General features: G+C 42.0%; 1 protein-coding gene across 4 annotated transcripts in view; it reads right to left on the bottom strand.

Annotated features, from left to right (window-relative positions):
* Nucleotides 1-15501, bottom strand: part of CUBN (cubilin) — a 264461-nt gene that overhangs the window by 243437 nt on the left and 5523 nt on the right. For all 4 annotated transcript variants that reach the window (XR_003795949.1, XM_029238289.1, XM_029238291.1 and 1 more), the window contains exons 5-12: nt 15257-15358; nt 14502-14605; nt 8121-8247; nt 7002-7164; nt 4539-4670; nt 3271-3366; nt 1315-1433; nt 694-880 (exon numbers count right to left, since the gene is read on the bottom strand). Coding sequence is in view for 3 of the 4 variants with exons in the window: in XM_029238289.1 (XP_029094122.1) it covers nt 694-880; nt 1315-1433; nt 3271-3366; nt 4539-4670; nt 7002-7164; nt 8121-8247; nt 14502-14605; nt 15257-15358 (1030 nt within the window). In the remaining variant the exon portion in view is untranslated. The remainder of the gene's footprint in view (nt 1-693; nt 881-1314; nt 1434-3270; nt 3367-4538; nt 4671-7001; nt 7165-8120; nt 8248-14501; nt 14606-15256; nt 15359-15501) is intronic.

Below are 15501 nucleotides of genomic sequence, written 5' to 3'. Positions count from 1 at the left end.
TCAGAATCAGGAGGAATGAGGGACGGGTGGAGGGTCAGAAGAGGTTTACGGAGGAGGCTGAATAAGAAGTACTCCTGAGGGACAGATACATTTGCATGGGAAGCAAAGAAGAATCTGGAGAGGTTTGGGGAGAGAAATTTCCCAGATAAAGGAACCCAGCCGAAATGCGGTGGCATATGGGGTCAAGAGAGAAGGAAATCTGTCTGGCTCGAAAGGCGTATTTTTAGGGAACCAGTGAAAAATAAGGTTAGATGGATAGGGTGAGGCCTGGTTATAGAGGATGATTGGAAACCAGTCCCAAACTTTATTTAACAGACAAGAGGGAGCCACTGTGTATTTGAGAGCAGGAGCGTGACATGATTACGTGTAATATTCCCGGGAAATGAAACGGCTGCTATAGAGAAAACTCTCTCTTAGAGAACTACAATACCTTTAGCATATTTTGTTTTCAAAATGGACATAACGAAAGTGGCAAATATGGATTTAATTTTTCCTTTGATGAAAAGGTTTTTTGGCTTAAATTGAAATATATATTTACCTTGTGAATTTCATACCATTTCTGCAAGGGAAGACTTAGTTCTAAGCCTTTGAGCAACGGAACAAGAAAGCAGGTTCAAAATCTGCATCAGGACTCACTCAAGGATGATGCTTCTAACCTGTGAGCATCTGTCGTACAAGAAATGCTGAGCGTACCTTGCTGGGGAATCTGACAGAGAAATCCAGTCCAGAAACGTGTGCATTCACAACTGAAAGCATTAACGCCATCAACACAGGTTCCCCCATTCAGACAGGGGTTGCTCAGACACTCATTGATGTTTTCTGTGCAGTTGATACCTGCCCAACCCGATTCACAATTACAAAGATAACCAGAGACTGTTTCCTAAGGGAAGAAGAAACATAATGTCATAGAACAAAGGGATAGACAATAAACTTGAACCAAGCCAAATGATAAAGAACAGCAGTGCTGTGTATTCTGTGTAGAAGGTGTCGAACCATAAGCATCTTCCAGCAGCCTAACTTGTACTGATTCATTTAAACGGTAATTGCAAAGTATAAGAAATCAGATGTATTTGGGTCAAAGTGCAGGCTTTGTTTTACCGCTTTGTAAATCACTGAGAGAAAAAATGAACTCATTGGTTTTTCCTGGGAACTAAAGTTATCACCTACCTTTTACCTGAAAGTTGTTGACAGTTCTTTATCTTAAGTTTGAATCATTACCTTAAAATCTATGAATCATAGAAAACATATTTCTCAGAAGTGAAACTAAAATTATTCTCCAGTACGCAGTTTCCCCAGGAAGAGCAAAGGACTCACTTGGCACTGTCCATTTAAACAGGGGTGACTCAGGCAAATGTTACTGAGCTGCACACATCCATTTGGCCCATAACCGCTTCCAGTATATCCCGGGAGACAGGTGCAGACAGGTAAGGAACCTGTTTAGAAATACAAATGGACGCGTAAATACAGGTCCCCTCCATTCTGACCCAGTAACAAAGCTCAGGCTCTGTCGTCTAAACAAGGAGTCGTCAAAGTCTACATATCCCCAGGGGCAGACAAGGTGAGGTGTGAAGAGAAAATACGAGAATCTTTTTTTTCCTAGTTTTTATCTTAAGAATAAGAAAGACATGACACATTTTCAATATTTATTTGCAGGTTGACACTGGTGCTGTCAGCCTGTATGTCATGGTCCTGAGTTGTGTACCAATGGAAGGCATGCCAAGGAAAAGGGGAGTTTCTTATCATGGCAGGCTTGACAGCAGGAAAGAGCATTCCTCTGAGGACAGTATCTGTTGCAAGCACTGTACACATACTGACTAACTTAATCCTCTCAAGAGCCCTATAAATAGGTACTATTATAATTTCCATTTACAGATGAAGACAAAGCACAGAGAGATTAAGTGCCTTTCATCAGGGACACACAGCTAGAACATGGTGGAGCCACGGGAAAAGTAAAATCCAGTCTTCTTCTAGAATTCATGCTCCTAACCACTTCAGTGGGCTGTTAGTCATTTAATAAACACTTAAAGAGTTATACACATATATACACACATATATTCTTTCATATATGTGATATGACAAGTTAGCAAAAGTAAAAGTGGTATTTTGAAATAACGAGAGATATGATACGTTATTCAATAAATGGACTTGGGGTCACCTATTTGGACAAAAATATCAAATTAGACCTCTATTTGACACTATAGATAAAAACATATCTTAACAAGATCAAAGATTTTAATATTAAAAATAAATGAGAGTACATGTACTTGACTATTTTTAAAGAGTTTGGTAGGGAAGACCAAATTCTCAGAGGAAAGACCCCAAAAGAAAACATTTACCTTTTTGACTACATAAAAATTTTAAACTTCTAAATGGAAAATACAACCGAAAAATTAAAATAAAAACAACATCCAGGAAAAGTACATGTAAAACATAAGATAGATAATGAGATAATATCCTCATAGTACCTAATGAAATTTTACAAATCAGTAAGAAAGCAGATGAACAAAGGACATGAAAGAAAAGTTTTAAAGGGCCAGTAAATATCTAAAAAGTATTCATTATGAATTATTAGTAATCAGAAAGTTTTTTGATTTAATCAAAATTAAAATAATGAGAAGGCAATTTTTGCCTATAAAATGGACCAAAACGAAAACTAGCAATAGTACCCATTATTGTCAAGGGTGGGGTAAATGTATATTTTCACACACTGTTAATGAGCGTATAAACTGATACATTTTCTGGGAGAAAATTTAGTAATATGTATGTATTTTTTTAAATTGTAGGAGGTGAAGCTTCTTTTATGCAGCACAGAAGACCCTGTTGGTTTTCACCCTAGATCCATTTGCCCCTCCTTAGTAGTGAACTCCTTATTTTAACTGGGGGCATGGGCACCTGAAATAAAGATTACATTTCCCAGCTTCCCTTGCAGCCAGGCTCAGTGGAGCCAAAGGCCCAGAAAGGGGAGTCCTTAAAGAGAGCTGACAGGTCCTCCTTCCTCCTTTTCTCCTTCCTGCTGGAATACAGTCATGCATCTATCAGCTGGCTTAATTATCTTGGGAAATAATTGCAAAAATTAGAGCAGATAATAAAAGAGCATAGCCTATTGCATTTTTAAAAATCCAAATGTATAGTTTTAGAACATGGATTAATTTTTGGTTTGAAGACCAAAGTAAGAATTTTGAAAATAGAGGATCTTGATTTTAAAATGTTGATCTGCTTTAGAAGGTCATATTAAAATACCCCAAACCAGAGGGAGAGATGAGTCATTACCCAGAACCAAGGAGCATGACGCGAGGGGGTGGCAGCCTCCGTTATTGACCGAGCAGAGGTCTATGAGGGTGCAGACTCTTCCATCGCCCTGGTACCCTGATCACAGCAAGAGCAGGGGCATGAAAAGCAACGTCAGGAATATGCAAGAAGAATCCCAATCTGAGAATCAAATATCACAGGAACCAGACCAACCACAGATCTTCCACCATCAAAACAGAAAATGTAAATGTAATATGTCATAAATAAAATTCCATAGTTAAGAAAATGGACAGGGACTTCCCTGGTGGCGCAATGGATAAGACTCCAAATACAAGGGGCCTGGGTTCAATCCTTGGTCAGGGAACTACATGCCACATACATGTCTCAACTAAGAGTTCGCATGCCATGACTAAGGAGCTGGCGAGCCGCAACTAAGGAGCCCACCTGCCACAAATAAGGAGCTCACGTGTCACAACTCAGGAGGCCTGAAGCCACAACTAAGGAGCCCACGAGCCACAACTAAGACCCAGTGCAACCAAATAAATAAATAAAATAATAAATAAATATTAAAAAAATAAAATGGACAACAAGAATTAGGAATCTGATTTCAGAAACAACATTCAGGGTTGTTTCTAATGACACAAATAAAACTAAAAAGACAAATGAAACTACTGGGAGACTTAGAAAGTGCTGACACCAAGGAAGTTGACATTTTTTAATTACAGTGGCTTTGAAGATCTTGCAGCTGAATTATTCTAAAAGTCCAAAGTACTGTTATTTCATGTTAATAAAACATACAGGGTTTCAGTTTACCCCTTGGAACTCCCTGAACTTCTTGGATAGTAACTCAGTTTAGATTAGAGAATAGGAGTCATGACTTCTTTCCAGAAGAGAAGGGAAATTCACATGTAGGATATGCCTACTATTATGTCTGTTATTAAGTAAACTTTATATGGAAAACATCTCATGAGTTCATTATATTAATAAATTATTTGTGGTAACAATACCTCTGTGATCCATAGAGAAAATCTGTCAAGTTCTGCATTATCTCAAGAGGCTATTTCACAGTTTGTAAAGGCTTATTGTTTTCCATTGATATTCAAAATATGTTTTATTTCTTTCTTATAACATAGCTGAACTAATGTGCCCTGGATCCATAAGTTAAGTAAAACTTTTTGCACTATTCAGTTTGTCTCCTTAGACATAAGTCATATTTACAACGGAACACAAGAGACTGTTTTCAAATGCATGTTTTGCCTGTAAGGGTATCAGGAAATTTGGTGTAGCACCTGGTGGACAGGGATGACAGTGGTAAGATCCAGGTGTGTTTATACACTCAACAGGTGGAGCCACAGAACAACCGCCATTGCTTATCTCACATTCATTGATATCTTCACAAATGTATCCATTTCCTTGCCAGCCTAGAAAAACAGGTTTGAAAAGTTAGCTCTTCAATAGTTAAAAACACATGAAAACCTGCTTAACTGTGTCAGGAACGACTGATTAAAATGAGATATACTCTACCTATCAGATTGGCAAAAATTGTTTTAAATACTTACGATCAAATTCCGGCAAAGAGGTGGGCACGTGGGGTAGTCTTATATGCTGTTAGTCAGAAGTTAAATGAATAAATCCTATTGGGAAAGAGATCTAGGAGTATTCATTTAAAATTTTAAAATACATACCTTTTGACTAACAATTCCACTTCTTAAAACTTATTCTGCAATGATAAAACTATCAGTACATAAAGATGTAGGTAAGCTGGTATCTACTGCAGCATTGTTTAATGGGAAAAAAAACTCTCAATGGTCTATAGGAGCATAGCTGAAAATATTATGACTCATCTATACCACTGGATGCTAAAAGCTATTTTAATAATATGTGCACACACATTGAAAGAATTTTCCCTTATGTATTTTAATTGAAAATACCAAATTTTAGAAATATATGCAGAGCTGTGATCCCAGTTTGGGCAAAGAATTGCTTTTAAACCTACATATAGGTCTGTGTGTTTGTATGAGTGAAGGAAAAGGCAGAAGAGGAGAGAAACAGTTGCTAAGAGTGGCCTCATCAGGAGAAGGGGCTTGAAGAAGGAAGGGATTATCGTGTTACTTGAGGCACAGCTGTTTTATTCAACGGTTGAGTTTTATTACTCAATTGAAATGATTTAAAATTATAAGAATTTTTAAAACATTTTAAATCCTTTAAAATATTTATTTTCTTTGATCTAAGTAGGGACCCCTTCTAAAAATCTACCTAAGAAAATTATCATATTTGTGGGTGAATAATTGAATGCATAGAAAAAAGCTGGAAGGAAATACGTTCAAACATTAGTGGTGGTTCTGAGTGATGACTATATTTTTTTTCTGTTGTTTTTTTTCTTAATTTTATAGTTTCTTCATATTTTTTAAGAGCATACGTTGCTTTGATATTCAGGGAAAACTAAGGTGACTGACAGGAAAACAAAAAGTTTGTGTTTCTCTTTTTCCTCTCCAACAATGAAAAGAAAAATGTAAGAACACCTTTGCCCAGGTTATACTTTAAATGATTTACTTCTCTGATTTCTAGTTTTTAAAGACTGTCATCGGCAAATTACCTTCAAGAACATGATTATTTGCACAGTTTGCTTGCCCCTGAGAACTAAGAAGGAAAAGGTCTTGACGTGTTTTCTTCGGTGTCTTTCTAGTTGTACAAGATCTAAACGTGTAAGATGAAGAAAGTCACTAAACCAGACATTGCTAAGTGAACCAACAGGCATGTGAGATTCCCTGGCAAGAGAGGATAAGGGAGAACCCAGCAGCTCAGCTCTCACCCAGGGCCAAGCAGACCTCGGTTTGGATCCTGACTGAGGCTAAGCTCTTACATTTTGGGCAAGTTATTTACCTTCTCTGAGGTTCAAGTTCTTACATTTCGAAATGGGAATAATACTAATTCCTACCGTTTCTTGTTTCTGTTGTAGCTGCATGAATTAGAAATTGCCTAGCACAGTGCCTTAATGACATTCTCACATGGAATAGCTGCAGTTATTATATTCTTCTTGGGTTCCGCTTTCTAAGAACACCCAAGGAGTGCAGACGGGCCTTGTAAACTCTCTGGGGTCTGGTCGATCGCTTACCAGTGCACCCAGATCAGTGCTCAGCTCACAGTAGGTGCTCTGCAAGCATGCCTTGAAGGGAGGATGGTGATCTCACAGTAAGAAATGAAGCTTTGACTCAAACCCAGGCAGTCTCTGAGCCCTGAGTCCACATTCTCAGGGACCTTCCCTGGAGGTTCGGTCTCTGTGGGTCTGTGATGGAGCTGGACGACCTTATTTACAGCCCGGCCCCAGGGTCTTCTAATGACACACCCAGTTGAGGACTACTGGACTCCAGTGAACAGTCAGAGTTCAGTTTGCCCAAGTCTATAATCATCTGGTTCATATGAAACGTGGGACCAGAGCACGTGTCTTTTGATCTCAAGTCTAATCAGTTCACAGCCATAGCAACCAAATGTTTGACCTCCCGAACTCTATGGCTAACCCTGGCCCCGAGATCTGACTCCGGCACACTTTGGGACAAACCCCCCATTGCTTCTGTTGAATTGCTGCAGCGGTAAGATGGCCTGGAGCGGGATTTAGTGCATCAGGACATGAAACTGGATTGGAAGCCGTCCTGAAAACGGCATTCTTATCTCTCGGCAGTGGAAGGAACTTGGTTCTGGCATTCTGCCTGGCTGCCAGGAATCTCTGGCCGGGTGGGGACACGTCCATATACCTGCGGGACAGGCGCCACAATAGAAGGAGCCCGGCGTGTTGAAACACTGCACAAGCGCTGAGCAGGGCGGCGGCCAGAGGCTGCACTCGTCTCTGTCCAGCGTGCAGGCCATGCTGTTCGACGGGGCCGTCCACCCGGCATCGCAGAGGCAGCTGTACTTGGGCTGGCAGGACGACAAGGGTGTGAAGAAAAGCAATCAAGAAAAATGAGCATGAAAAGCCTTTGAAAATCTCACCGAGCCCACAGCTGATTTTTCCTCTAACGTTCATTTCCATGAGGCCAATCGAGTGGCTTCTTTTTCTTCCCATATGATTAAGCATTTAGACCAGACCATGAAAAATAAGAGAAACGGCTTTATTTTAGAATAAGGGAAACCTGTCATTTGCCCCCAAAGATGCCTGGGAAAGAGTAACAACAATCAAGAGCTGTAAGTCAATATAATTAAAGTCAATCAACTCAGCCTGCTCTGCTTTTAGAGGGGAAAACACCCATGTAGGCACAGACCTTGGAAAGTCGATTCTGTTTGTTTCCTTTTTGAAGGTTCCACCCACCACCACCCCTCCCACCACGGCTGGAAGGGAACCATTTTCCATCACATTGGCAGAAAAAAATAGAACTAAAAATAAAGACCGGAAGGTCTCCAGCAAGGCCAAGTGGGCCAGGGCTGGGCGACCTTGAAGGCCAGGAATCAAGGTCGCCAGGACCCAGAGCACAGGGGATGCTCAGGGAAGTGGAGTCTGCAGCAGTCACAGGGGCTCAGGGGCCAGAAAAATCCAGACTCCTTAAAATGGTTGCAAACAAGGGCAGGCCTTTTGTGTTGCCATGTCTTGTCAACGTTAAAACTCACAAGGCCAAGAGAAGGTCATGCCTCACAGGGAGATTCATGGACGAATCATAAAAAAAAAAAAGCTCGGATTTATATAATGAAATCAACCTCTGGGTCCCGTTTTCTGTTTATTTATAGACAACGGTCACAACCTTCCTCATCTGAGGCCGGCTTAAGGGCAGGGCGTGGCTCCCCTCTGCAGCCCCACAGGGTCCAGCTTGTACACAGCTACCCAGAGCGAGGAACTAATACCCAGGCCTCTCCCGAGGGGTCCCACTCCGGAAGACACCCACCTCTCCAGCCTGCACTCGGACCAGATCCTCGCAGATGCCGTGGACACAGCGCACCTGGGAACCCCCCTCACAGTCATCGTATTTGGATGCACACTGGGGGCCGTGGGTCTCAGGCGAGCAGAGACAACTGTTGGTCACACAGAGCACAACGTCAGGACCTGTTTCTTAGCATCAATAAAAAAAATAGCAGTAATTCCGATTGCAGGTCAGTGATCTTCACGTGGAATCATAAACCAGCAGACCAGACTTACTGGCTGGCGTCTTGGGAGAAAATCACCGTGTGCTTCTTTAAGTGGCAGACTGAGTAAACGTGTTATCATCTCAAATATGGGGTGAGAGGGCACGACTACCACTATAAATTCTTCTGCTATTAGGTCATCAAACAGTGCTTTCAAAGGTCAGCCATCTATAAACTAAGGGGGGCGGAGTTCATCAGGACGGTAAAGGGAGAGATCATCGCAGCCGTTCACAGGCCATCCAGCTGGACACGCCAGTAAGCACAGGTGGCCTTGACTGAATGGATAAATTCCCGAATATTCTCTAGGCTTGCATAACCTCATGGACAGTGGCATATCCACATCTCAGAGTCTATGATGGTGATGATCATACTACGAGGGCAACACTTGTATCCATAAGACAGGAGTTAACATAGTAACATTTCTTTCATTGTCACATTGTAACTCACAAGATGTAATTATCACATATTACCTAAACTAGCCATGGGTGTTTTGTCATGAGATTTCAGTTCAGTAATAATCAAATAAGCAAAGTCGTTTTAAGCTATCATAATCTTGAAGTTGCTGAGTTAGTTTTATATCTGTCCTGCAGCTTCAGAGGGAATGTGGACGGTGTGAGATGGCTGGGGGGAGTGGGTGGGGGAGGTAGAGGAATCACTGAGCTACACTTCTTTACACACGTCTGAGCACAGCTGATGGAGCGAGAGCCAGGCCCGCAGGGCACTGTTTGCCTGACTTGAGCCATGCTGGCCATTGGGGCCGAGGGCAGAGTCAAGGTATGAGGAGGACAACATGTATGGCCATGGACCGTGAACTAGTTTCTGAGTGTTCTGGAAAAGGGGCCACTCTACCTGGTAAAGAAACTCTTTTTTTTTTTTTTTTTTTTTTTTGCGGTACGCGGGCCTCTCACCGTTGTGGAGCACAGGCTCCAGACGCGCAGGCTCAGCGGCCATGGCTCACGGGCCCAGCTGCTCCGCGGCATGTGGGATCTTCCCGGACCGGGGCACGAACCTGCGTCCCCTGCATCAGCAGGCGGACTCTCAACCACTGCGCCACCAGGGAAGCCCTAAAGAAGCTCTTTTAACGATACGTGCTGAGGCACAAAGAGCTCAGCTGATGTCCATGGATAAAAACAAATGTGTGATTGGCAGTGAGGGAAAGGGGAGCTTGGTTGTTGGAGAAGCTCTAGGAGCCACACTCTGGGCACAGAACTCTGAGTAGCCGTGGAGGCCCCAGAAACAACTGCTGTGGTGGCACCTTCGAGTGGGTTCTAAGGAAGAAAGAGACCAACGAATGTGGCCGGAGATGTAAAGTAATAAGAGTATGGTGAATACCATTCAGGCACTCACATGTGGGGTTGCCAGACCTAGCAAATAAAGATACAGGATGCCTGGTTTAAAATTTGAATTTCAGATAAATACTTTTTTGGTATAAGTATGTCCCATGCAATTTGCAACATCAATATATAATTCTGTAAAACGTGTTCCATTAATAAATTACATTTCTGAGCATTCCAAGGTTGCCTTTCTCATTAAGGTCATAGATTGATAGCAATACATGATTAAACTTCGAAAGAAATTCAATTATTCATTCCTTACCCATAGCTATTTATCTTCTTCTCATCTCTCTTTTTCCACACTCCCCCTCTCATATTCTCTTCCCTTTCCTCTTCACTCTCCCAGCCTTACACAGAATATTCTTTCAGACAATTTAATTAGACTCTTGGAGACGGCAGGACTTTGGACCATCTCTTGCACACATTTGAGGATCTGATCCAGGTGGCTTCCTGGCTAAAAGTTTATTTTGCCAGCACCTCCACCCACCAAAAGAAAATTTTTTTAATCTTTAAACCAACTATTACTAGCTTTCTGAGTCTGTGATGTATGAGAAGCCTGAGTATTCAGGAACCCATGGGACAAGACTGCCTAGGTCTTGACCCTTCCTGTTAACTCTTCACCTTAGACCATGTAATAATAACTCCCTCTCCCTCTGTTTCTTGTAAAATATAAGTGCCAATCTATGAACACTATTTTCACCTTGGGGTCTAAAGGCATTTTCCTGTAAGAAGTGCTCAGGAAACTGTGCATTTATCTTATCACTAAGTGCTTTACTATTGGAAAAGGACTTGAAATTTGAGAAAAGATGCAGTTAAATCCTCTCTCCTCCTTCTCCCTTGCTATTGTCATTTGGAGAAGAGTATATTTTAATCCTACAGCACTTCCCTAATGAGCTACAAAGTATACTTCTTTCATTAAGTTTAGATAACACGAGGAGAAGAAGAAAGCCTAAGGGGAGGAAGGAAGCCAAATACAAGAGCAATTTCCTTACTATGATCCTCAAAGACAAATATTTTTAATCCCATTTTATTGGCAAGGTTCAAATTGCCCAAGGCACAGAATTAGCAATTGGCAGAAGATGAATTAAAACGTAGGTCAGTGTTATCCCTGTACTATTGTTTTTCCACATCGCATTCCCATGTTCTGAAAGGGACAGTTAGTTGAAGACTTTCCATTTTTACATGTCTTTTTAACATAACAGTGTTTGCATGTAAAATGTATATTCTCAAGGTGTCTGGATACACCCTTAAGGAAAAAGAGTAGTGAATTATATGCCTCCCCGAAGAAGTCATTTTTGTAATGACCTTCTATTGCTGATTTGGTCCCAGCAGAAAAAAAACTAGGCTTTTCCATCTTCAAAAACGCTGCAAGTGCTTTTGGCAGGTGAGACGAGGTCACATATATTTTCATGGTCATAGTTTAACTTGTGCTAGATTCCGTGGTTCAATATTAATATAACTGACTAACTAAAAGAGGTAATACGTTTAATACTTAACTATAATCTGAGCTAAAACCAGATGATCCTCCATCATAAGCTCTGCCTGTTTTAAAATCTACCAGTGATAAGAATGGAAATAAGTAAAATAAAATATGATAAACACCAGTGTTCTTGGAGAAAAAACAAAAAACTCAACTTTTTTTTTTTTTTTTTTTTTGCCCTAGAAAGCCTTCTAGATCTGAGCCTGAAGTATATAACATGCACCATCCATGCATGGCAAATGTGGATCCCACGGACTGTCTTAAACCCATAGTCAGCAGGAAACAATAGGAATCACTTCTTCAGAATAAAGAGGCAATAACAATATTGAGAACTGGCAAAATATTACCTGTTAGCTGTCCGAGCGCTTGGGACAAGACCACGAGCCACAGGAGTCGGGGAAACAGATGATGGTTTTTCCTGCTCTACTTTCATTACTCCAAGAAAGAATTTTTACCAGAAATTTTTCTGTGAAATGGGGCTTCCAATGAATTAGTATTTGCATAGCACTTTGCCTTTCAAAGGTCTTTATAATTAAAAGTTATTAATCCCCGTAAATAAAGACTCCTTTGTCTCCCTCAAGTGAGTGGGCTCTAAGAGTCAGAGACTGGAGAAGCCTGCAAATCCAGAGCAAACCCTGCTCACCACAGACACATGTCTGCACACCCAGATTATCCGACAGGGTCTCAAGCTTGCCTTCATCCACTGCCCACAGAAGTTTCCAGAAGGGGCTTCTAGTCTCAGGGAAGCTACTGATTAACAAGGATTTCACCTCACGTAATTAGTAGAACTCGAGAAAATATCTAAAGGATCTTTGTTTCATTCCACATAGATTCCACAGAGCAAGCGTTTAATCTTATGCTCACGTGTGTTTTTCGATATATGCTCTTTTATTCCTTCAGAAAGACTTCATCATATGCCTGAATGAGAGTATTTAGGTCACAGATAATCAACTGGAATTCGTGAGGCTTCATAAAGCATCCCCACAGCAAGAAGAAACCAGATTGAAGTGCTGTGCTCCCTAGCGTACTCCAGCAACGCTATGAAGGGCAGAAACTAGAAACCAAAACCATTCCCAGGGTCAGCACAATCAGGCCCTGGGCTTCCTTTGATAGGACGGTGCAAGAGAAAATAATTCAGTGCTGCCCTATCAAGTTGGATCTGCCATTTAGGCAGCTCTCAACAAATACAATGGCCCGCCCTCCCTCCCTCCCTCCCTCCCTCCCCCTTTTTTGCTCTCCTCCCCCTCCCTCTCTCCCTCCCTCCCTCCCTCCCTCCTTCTCGTTTGCATCTGGAAAAATTAACCTCTGACATGCAGCAAATACTTGTGTTAACATTTTTCTTTTCTTTTCCATTTTGCAGGGGTAAAACTACAAGCTTGTCCTGGGGGGGAAAACGATTTTGGCTTCGTCTACGGGGCTCCCCTCCCTGCTGCACGCATTTGTTATTGTGTTGACCTGCAAGACTCCAGAAGACAGTGATGATAACACAAGACCAAGAGTGAGAACTAATCTCCAGGGCATTCCTCAATAACGGGAAGGCGGGACGATCCGTGCTAGGAGTCATTTGCCACTGATATCTGCAAGCAGCAATTCTCCTTGATAAATGCCCATAAACAGAAATGAGGAGATAATGCTTTCAAGGCAATGAAAGATTAGACCTGCATTCTGGATCTGGCCCAAGCTTGAATGTTTATAAAAGCAGGGATCAGGGGGTTCCTTTAAATGAGAAACAAAATCCAGAGAGCAAAAGGCTCTTTAATGATGTAATAGTTCATTTATATCACAGGCGGTACAATGTGCGTGACATTTAAACTCACAGACACATCCACCAGGAGCCTGAATGAGTTAAGTTTGTAACTTGCAATGAGCAAACATTTTTAACATCAGGTCAAAAGAACAAAAGGATCAACTAAATGAAAAAGAGGAAGATTGTGGTTGCTCTTTGAGAAAATCGTGTGTTGACAGATGACAAGGCCAAAACCAAAATTACTGTGCTCATTTTTGCTGGAAAGGTCAGAATGGATTGTTACAAGGGAATTGAAGAACAAGACATCAGGGACACTAGCGAGAGAGTAAATAATTGCTCTTTACTCCAGTGAGGTCACACCCAGAGATTTTGTCATAACAGAACCAATTTCTTTATCTTTCAATAATCACAGAATATAGGAGATCCACCAAACTATAGGGAAAGATAATGTCTAGAGGTTTGAGGTTTTTTTAAAGTGATTTTTAAGAAACTACAGAAACCATTTGACATTGATCTGCCATACATGTTTGGACTTGATTATTTAACAAGACAGTGCATCAGCCAGTGTAGCTTTAAAGACCAATATTCCTAGAGTTTGATGGGAACATGGACGCATCGGCATGCCTAAGTCGGCTTCGTAAGGGAAGGGAAGTTTTCCTGCAGAGGGCGATGCCTGAGTGGAGCACGACAATGCTGCAGACAAGCCATGTGACAGAGGCAATCAGAAGAGAAGATGGGGGAGGCCTGACGATTGTGGTGAGGGCCTGATGGCCAACTGAAGAAAGACAGTGAGCGCTAACCGTGTGAAGAAAACCTCGGTTCAATCTCTGCTCTGGTTATGGCTAACACTGCACTTAGCGCTTGAATGGAGATGTCCTGAGGTGATCTGTCAGCTCTCCGCTCTGTGGAATGAGGGCAGCAGGGGCTCGCTGGTATGCGGGGGGGTGGGGGGGTGGTCCCTCCCTCCCTCTTCTACGTAAGGCTCCTCAGTGGCTGCCGCTTTGATGCTGTGACTCCTACTAACCCTTCAGCCTCATCTTGCCCCGGGCCATCCTCACTCTAGCCCAGCCGTGGTGGCCTCCTTCCCGTTCCTCAGAGATTCCAGAGAAAGAATTTCTTCATGGGGTGAGAGCTGAGGTCACACAAGCTTTCTTCCATCTAAGTAAATAGCTATGTGTATGTTCAATGAGCACCACGTGACTTCCCCAGGGAGCACCTAATTTTGCTGGTAATACAGATACTTAATCTTGGACACTTTTAACCAGGGGATGTCTTAGTCCTTAAAAAACACACCCTAATATTTTTTTAAAAAAACAGAAAAACAGGCAAAAGTGACAGTTTTGAGCTAAAGCTTTAAGAGACTTCACATATTTCTGTTTAACTCTCTGGGGGCTTTTGACCTTGGCCATGAGAAGGACATTTCTCAGGCAGCTGGGACACCTCCAGCCCACACCTAAGAATGAGACCTGCAGACCAAACCGAAATGAGGTAGAGCCACCGTGGCTAATATGCAGACCTGTGAGTATGAAAAATAAATACTTATTGGTTTTAAAAAAAAAAAAAAGGAAAGAAAAAAAGTTACCTGTAACTTCCTGCTGTATTTATACACGTGGCTCCATTCTGGCAGCCCAAGGGTGTTCCTGAGTAAATCTCACATTCGTTAACGTCAACGGAGCACAGAGGACCCTGCGTTCAGACAAAGAACAAAGTCAGGTGTCGCAGGTCACAGAGGCATCCGGGGCCAGTCTTCACAGGATACGATGAAGGATTTAAACACGGACAGGAAAGAAATCCTCGGTCAAGCCAAATACATTAAAATTGAGACTGATCTCCAGTCATCCTTCCTCTGGAACTCAGGTATGGCCCAACAGAGACAAAGAGCTCTTCGCGGATCACACCAGTCACACGAGAAGAATCCTTATACAGGCTAACCCTCATTTCACTATGGAGCTCTGCCTGGGAATAGTCACATAATTTCTTTTTAATGCACATGTCAGGAACATTTTCATCATTAATAGAAAAGGGCAGGAAAATGTACAGGCTATATCAAGATTTGTTCAGTACTTTCAAGGCTGAACAACTTAAATTCATGCTAGCCAGAATAACATGTAGTATCCAACCCAGTGAACCCTCCTTAAGATGGCTTAGTATTCAGTGGGTGATAGAATCATGCCCGCCGCTGTTCGGATGTTGGCGTACATGGTGTCATTCATTCTGATTCAGGAGACCACAGAATCCTAGAAACCTTGGATGGAGAATTAAATATGTCTGAAGGACTCCAAGGAAACCACTGATGCTGACTCACCATCATTTTTAACCAAAGACCGAGTGACTCACCTTCCACTGTGAGGGACAGATACAGAAAAAGGAATCCTGGAGATTGAGACAGGTTCCGCCGTGCTGGCACGGATTGCTGCTGCAGACCTTTCTGTCGTGTGTCTGAAACAAAGACAGGATGGTCAGCGAGACAATCGTGCTTTCCGTGTTTCAGAGCGGGTATGTATATAAAACGACATTTTACTCCTGATCAATGGAGGGTCTTCCTCCAGACTTTCAATCCATTACTTAAATTCTTCTTCATA

Source organism: Monodon monoceros, unplaced genomic scaffold (genome assembly GCF_005190385.1).
Source record: "Monodon monoceros isolate NGI ecotype Baffin Bay Population unplaced genomic scaffold, NGI_Narwhal_1 Super_Scaffold_21, whole genome shotgun sequence".
Taxonomy (NCBI): domain Eukaryota; kingdom Metazoa; phylum Chordata; class Mammalia; order Artiodactyla; family Monodontidae; genus Monodon; species Monodon monoceros.
This window is presented reverse-complemented; position numbering and strand designations above follow the sequence as displayed.